Source organism: Galeopterus variegatus, unplaced genomic scaffold (genome assembly GCF_000696425.1).
Source record: "Galeopterus variegatus unplaced genomic scaffold, G_variegatus-3.0.2 Scaffold86, whole genome shotgun sequence".
Taxonomy (NCBI): domain Eukaryota; kingdom Metazoa; phylum Chordata; class Mammalia; order Dermoptera; family Cynocephalidae; genus Galeopterus; species Galeopterus variegatus.
In genome coordinates this window covers 1,100,269-1,107,126 of record NW_007726197.1, presented here as the reverse complement: position 1 = coordinate 1,107,126, position 6,858 = coordinate 1,100,269, and the positions used below count along the sequence as shown (strand labels likewise).

Below are 6,858 nucleotides of genomic sequence, written 5' to 3'. Positions count from 1 at the left end.
AGCGTGGTGCTGACAACACCAAGCCAAGGGTTAAGATCCCCTTACTGGTCATCTTTAAAAAGAAAAAAGAAATATTTTGACCCTCGGCGAAGTTACTGCCTGTCAAGCTAGGTGAGTTGATGGAATACATTCCTGTTTTAATATCATCCTTGTCCAATACTAGAGACAATTAGGAAATTAAATCTGCCACAAGAGGAAAAACAGTAATAAAACACTCTGGAATCCAAGAGAAATGTTTTCATTTTTGTTTTTTGGCATTAAATGCATTTCTGGGTTATTTATTCCCCTTAATTTTTTTAAAAAAACCTGGGGTTGCCTCTATGATTTAGTTTAAGCCAACAGGGGTGAGGAGCACAATGATCATTTATGGGGATCTACGATCGGCTAACCACTGTCTTGTTTAATTTCATTCTCATACAGCCTTCGAGAGAAACACTATTATCCTTGTCTTATAGAGAGGAGAATCAGAGGCTCAGAAAGGTTAAGTAACATGACCAGGGAAACACAGCTAGTAAATGGCAGAGATGGGATTGATCTCAGGTCTGCCTGAATCCAGTGCCCATGCTCAGGGGGACTGTTTGAGGGACAAAACCAGGGCCCATCGAAGGAATGTCCTAGGATGCTCTACAGGCACAGGCTCAGGGCTTTGGTTCCCTCATCGCCCATTAACATGCCACTTCTGTGTCCCTTGGTGCCTGACAGCCCCCTCAGTGGCACCCTCAGGACTCAGCGGAGGTGGTGGAGCCCCAGGAGAGCTCATCGTCAACTGGACAGTAAGCTGGCAGGGACAGAAGCTGTCCTCCTGCTCCCTTCCTGACCCATCTGATGGAGCAGTGTGCAGAAAGGACCCCTGCACGGTTCTAACTCAAAGCAGACCACTTCCTCTTTCCCTGTCCTGCACCTGCTGCCCGTCACACGAATCCAGTGCAGGATAAAGCCACCGCAGGCACAGGCGCCCGGGGCTGCCCCTCTTGTGAAGGTTGGGTGGGGCCAGAGGATGGGCAGGGAAACGTGCCCGCGGCCCCTCGCCCATGCCACGCTCTTGCCCCTCAGCCCGTGTCACGGGAGTACCAGAACGGAGACGGCTTCGGCTACCTGCTGTCCTTCCGCAGGCAGGGCAGCAGCAGCTGGCAGACCGCCCGGGTGCCCGGCGCCGACGCCCAGTACTTCGTCTACAGCAACGAGAGCGTCCGGCCCTACACACCCTTTGAGGTCAAGATCCGCAGCTACAACCGCCGTGGGGACGGGCCCGAGAGCCTCACTGCGCTCGTGTACTCGGCTGAGGAAGGTGGGCCGTCCCTGGGCCACCACTCACCCCCAGCCCGGCCACGTGTCCTTGGGGGTGTGGGTGGGGAGAAGGCTACTGGTTCCCCAGCTTGGTTTGCTATTAGGAGCTGGAGGGGACACCTGGGCTCCAAGCCACTGGCCTCACTTTGGGCTCTTGCCCCCTTGCTCCCCTCAGTGCTGGGTGAAGGAGGTGGGAGCCGCTCTGAGAAGAGAAGCAGGCCCCGGGGGATGCTCTGAGAGCTCCCCCTGTCCTTCGTCCTGGGTCCTGGGCTCTCCTCCAAAATCCTAAGCAAAAAGGCAGTTCCGGTTGGGGGCTGCCGGGAATCCAAACCCATTCTGTGTCGGTCCCCAGAGCCCAGGGTGGCCCCTACCAAGGTCTGGGCCAAGGGGATCTCATCCTCAGAGATGAACGTGACATGGGAACCTGTGCAGCAGGACATGAACGGCATCCTCCTGGGATACGAGGTGAGCACCGAGCCGGGGCCTGGGAGAGGAAGGGGTGCTCGGCTTCAGGGCTAGGTGCGGACCCCTTCCAGCTCACTAGCCATTCTTCCTGGAATTGATTCTATGCCGATGGGGCAAACAGCACCCAGTCCAGGTAGCACTGGGATGCAAATGTCACAGAGGCCCTGTGGCTGACGCCCACCAGGGAAGACCTGCAGACAGCCTCAGAGCAAACTCTTGGATCAAACCAGCAGTGGAAGCAGGGAGGCCGGGGTGGGGTGGTGGGTGCTGGGAAGAGCATGGCCCCCCCATGCTAGCGCCCACTCAGCTTTGCATCCCCAGGGCTGCACAAAGAACAGCACCACCCCCCTCTATGTACCAGTTGATCGCCTCATTCCTGGGGAGCCCTGGGCCCTCTGATGATTCTGATGGGGGTCCCTGTGGAGTAGATGGAGAGGAAGAGGGAACAAGAGGGAGGGAAAAAAAGAAAAGCGAGAAATGTCTTTGCCTGAGGGAGAATCACCAGGCTGGGCCTACTAGTGATAGTGTAAATTCATCCCAGTAGATTCAGCTCCGGATTTTAGCACAATAGCTTAGGAAAGTCACAGTGAGGAGGTAATTGAAAACTCTTCCCTTGATTCAGAAGAATATTCAGCAGGTCTTAATATTATGATTACTAATATAAGATGGGTTTGCATTTATTGGGCAGCCGTCATAAGCTGGCTGGGGACTGGGTGTTACTTTGCAAGTACAAATATGCATTTCATATCCCTTAGCTGATTCCCACGGTAGCCCCTGAGTTAGTGAAATGAGGCTGGGTGCCAGCAGGCCATAGCTAAGCTGAGCCTGTGCCCACCTCCACTTAGTACCCACCCACTCACCCACTCCCTCATCCCGCCCATGCACTGAGCACTGTCCTTGGACTGGGTGCTCACACCCACGTGGCCCTGCTCTCTTGCTGCTCATGATCTAGTGTCCAGGTTCAGAGGCTTGAGGCTGAGTCACAAAGACCAGGATGAGCAGGAGAGGAATACAATGTGGGAGCCAGGGTCAGGGTGCCCCTGAGATCCTGGGCTTGACTGCTGACCCTAGGGGTACCCTGTCCCATTCAGATCCGCTACTGGAAAGCTGGGGACAAAGAAGCAGCAGCCGATCGAGTAAGGACAGCAGGGCTGGACACCACTGCCCGCGTCACTGACCTACACCCCAACACCAAGTACCACGTGACTGTGCGGGCCTACAACAGGGCTGGCACTGGGCCTGCCAGCCCCTCCACCAACGCCACAACCATGAAGCCCCGTGAGTCCATCTGCCTGAGATGCGGTTGGGAGGTGCTGGGGGGTGGGTTCCTCTAGGCTCACTCTTTCCCCAGTGGTAAGACAAATGCTCTAGCCCTCTCTTCTCCAACCTTTGGATTTCTTGGGCTTTGTCTCTCAGGCCAGGGTGACAGAATGTTTTGGGTGTAACTGCTATAGGCAGAGATCCAGAGAAGGGCTGGCTGAAGGCAAGGGGTGGGGGGCAAGGAAATGTTTGGAAGTCTCCCCAACTCTCTCTCGCCTGGCAGCTCCACGGCGACCTCCTGGCAACATCTCCTGGACTTTCTCGAGCTCCAGTCTTAGCATTAAGTGGGACCCTGTGGTCCCTCTCCGAAATGAGTCTGCAGTCACTGGCTATAAGGTGAGGAAGGGATCAGCCAGACTGGAATGGTAAGGAACAGTTCCTGCATCTTTCCAGTGAACACAGGGGGCTGCCATTTATAGCAAGAGGGACCTGAGTGAGACGTAAGAAGGGTTTGTGAAGTCCAGGGCTCCTTCTAGCCTGAGGGTCTGCAGAGACATTTTGCTGCCTGCAAGCTTTGCTCCTGGCAATGAGGAGCTTGGTCAGTGGGAAACAGGAAGGGTGAGGAGGCAGGACCTTGAGGGTCCAGAACTCTAGGGGCTCCTCCCAGTGACTAGAGCTGGGGAAGACAGAAGGATCAGCCCTGGTGTAAGTAAACTCCACCTGGAAACCTCCTTCCTACAGATGCTGTACCAGAATGACTTACACCCAACTCCCACGCTGCACCTTACCAGCAAAAACTGGATAGAAATCCCAGTACCTGAAGACATTGGCTATGCCCTGGTACAGATTCGGACCACAGGGCCTGGAGGGGATGGGACCCCGGCAGAAGTCCACATTGTGAGGAATGGAGGTGCTGTCTATCCCCGATCCATATCCCCCAAGAGTATCAGGGTTCACCCAGATGCCTGGTTGGGTCGGGGTCATTCCCACCCAAGCCAACTCCAACTGAGACCCCGAAGGGAAAGGGGAGGGCAGGCAGGACCCAAGTACAAAGTAGTCCTGGAATTGCCCCCACAACCCCCCAATATATCCCTGAGAGCCAGGGTAGTGAGTGGGCTCCTCTTGTGGGGTGCAGGGGTAATCTGAAGACGAACCAACAAAGGCAAAGGGCTTACAAATGCTGCAGGAGTAGGGCTGAGGATACCACCCAGCCAGCCACACTCCCAGGCTGCAGTTGGCTTCCGTGAGTCTCCTTAGGAAAGGTCTGCGTCCTGGGGTGAGGGTGGGGCTGGTCCCAGGCCCAGCTGACTTGGTGCCACATTTCTGCCTGCTGGTTTCAGGCACAAGCATGATGGTGGAGAACTCAGCAGTCTGCCCAGCGCCCCATCCCAGCACCATCCTCTCCCACTCCATGGCAATGCTGATCCTCATAGGCTACCTGGAACTCTGATCTCTGTGCTGCTCCTCTTGTGCCAGAGCTGGACACCCACCTCCGATGGACAGACAGCTGGCTCTGGCCCCTTCCCAATCCCAAGGTGGCCCAACACTGTGCCTGAGAGTGGTTGGTTTTAAATACCTACTTTAAACAGTTCCCTTTTTGTAGGAGGTAGGGTATTTCATATTCTGCCACAGGATAGAACCCACGTGAGGATGTTTTTTAAGACAAGAGGCACCAGGCAGTAACTTCCATGATGATACTGAACCCTATGACCGGGCCCCCTTGAGTGCCTGGATGGAAGGAACAGGCCTTTGGGAAGAAGGGGGTTTAAAATACGTATCTTCAAATCCGCAGAGATGGCACTCTGGGACCATATATGGACTCTGCCACCTGAGAGCAGGAATACCAGGATGAATGGGCTGAAGAAGTGGGGCAGAGCGTAAACACCAACCTCGCTCAATCTAGAGAGAGGGGCGAGCCCTGGGACCAAGACCTCTCCTTCCTTCTCCTCTTGAGGAGCAGCACAGCTGGACCTGACATTGTCTTCGATGATTCCCTAGAGGCCCCTGCCTTCCCAGGTGGCAAGGCCAGGAGCCTGCGCCCCTTCAGCTTTTTCCAGGCTGCTAGGGTGGGAGCTTAAAAGGGTCAAGATGCTGGGACACCTGGTGGAAAGAAGAACCAGCCTTGGCCTGAGGCCATCACCATCCAGGTGACGTTGCCCTCTCAGCCAACACTGCCAACCCAACTCTGTCACCCCCAGAGTGACAGAGCCACTTCAGGTTGTTGGGTGACTAAAGGGCTTATCTTGGGGAGGTCCCCCACCCCACCAAGACCCATTCTGCACAGTCCCTCCTGGGTTTGGGCAGGAGACAGCTAATCGTGCACCCACTCTTCCTCCAGCTCTGGCTGCAGACCTAGGGCCGCCTCCGCCACCTGCAGGCCCTGCTGTCCCAGCATGGGCTCACTCAGGCCTGGGAGAGTAATGCAGCATTAATTCCTTGTGTCCTGGAATTTGGAGGCTTCTGAGAAGGCAAAGGATAAATGTAGCCCTGCCTGCTCCCAGGAATACCCTGAACCACCTGGTGAGACCCACTCTCCAGACTGCCTTGACTGCTCTTTTGCATTTCCCCAGAAGAAAAAGGGGTTAATAAATGGGACATCCTGTCCTGAGCTCTGGGTATATTACCAGTCACAGACCATCAGAGCTGGAAGAAGCCTTAGAGCTCAACTTGTCCAAGCCCCTCACTTTACAGATGAGGAAATAGAGGTCCACAGAGGGTAAGGTCACACAGCCTGTAAGTGATGGAGCCCTTCCTGTTCAGGGCTCTTTGTCTATCCAGAGGAAGGAGGCAGTGCTGACTGGCTGTGGCCTGGTTAAGAAGGTGGATAAGGTCAGGAGGGAATGAAAATTCCACTTCAAGGGGTTCAGGCTGGTGGTCGTGGGGATTGGCAGGGCTGGGTCCCAGCCCAAGGCGTGGGCAGATTCCAGTCCCAGGAGACATCCCGTCCTCCTTTTCCTTCTGAGCCTTGCTTCTGCCATGACCTCAACATGCAGTGCTGGCTCAAAGCCCCCTGTTCCCCTCACCCTGGCTCCAAGAAGAAAGGCCAAAGCAAGGACAGGTCCCCAAATCCAGGCAACAGTGGCAGCACCACCAGGAAACCCCAAAGCCTATGCTCTGACACATGAGAGCAGCGGGACAGGCATCTTGAAGGGCACGTGCCCCCTGAAGCTCCCTGAGCCTGTTTTCCATAGTTTACAGTTAGAGCTCTATTTTGTTATGGTTTTTTAAATTTTTAGGTCCTGCTCTATTTTCCTGGGCAGGTTTACGTTGATGTTTACCCACTACCATTTTTTTAAAATGTAAGCTCACATCCCTTCTCTCTGCCACCACCAAATCCCCATGGCACCCTACCCATGGCCCCACTGCACCCTTCCCTGGAGCTGTCTGATCAAATCCTCCTCACCTGTTCCCACCCCCCCACATACAGGGGTGCTGGGGGCTCAGCTATGTGACATTCTCCCATTACAGGGACCCCAACTTGGCCTAAAATCCCTACTGGTCCCCTGCTGGCTGTGATTTGCCCTGTGCCCAGCTATCTATCATAAAGGGGATGCTGAAAGAAACCTTCTTTCAAGGTTTATCTGATTCCTTCCTCACTGCCTTGGGCTGTGGCAGGGGAAACAGGCAGTTGTCTAGTTGCTAGGTCAAGGGGGATAAGCCGGTTTGACACAGGCCCTAACCAGTGAAGCCAGAAGCTGTAGCCCAAGCTTCCTTGAGGCAAAAGATACTAACAACTAAGTACCTTAATTCTAACGAGGTTCTTTAGAAAGAAGAGGGAGGCAGGCCTGCTGGGAGACCCAGGAAAGGTTTTTAACCAGGAAAACAAAGCCCCAGGAAGACCTAGCC

The 6,858-nt window shown here is 54.7% G+C and overlaps 1 protein-coding gene across 1 annotated transcript in view; it reads left to right on the top strand.

The window, feature by feature from the left end:
• The window catches only part of CNTN2 (contactin 2 (axonal)), a 34,273-nt gene extending 27,571 nt beyond the window's left edge, over nt 1–6,702 (top strand). Inside the window, exons 17-23 of the mRNA XM_008580665.1 lie at nt 703–773; nt 1,054–1,288; nt 1,640–1,752; nt 2,844–3,030; nt 3,296–3,408; nt 3,754–3,922; nt 4,353–6,702. Coding sequence (XP_008578887.1) covers nt 703–773; nt 1,054–1,288; nt 1,640–1,752; nt 2,844–3,030; nt 3,296–3,408; nt 3,754–3,922; nt 4,353–4,462 — 998 coding nt within the window. The 3' untranslated portion in view covers nt 4,463–6,702. The remainder of the gene's footprint in view (nt 1–702; nt 774–1,053; nt 1,289–1,639; nt 1,753–2,843; nt 3,031–3,295; nt 3,409–3,753; nt 3,923–4,352) is intronic.
• Nucleotides 6,703–6,858: the final 156 nt, after the last annotated feature.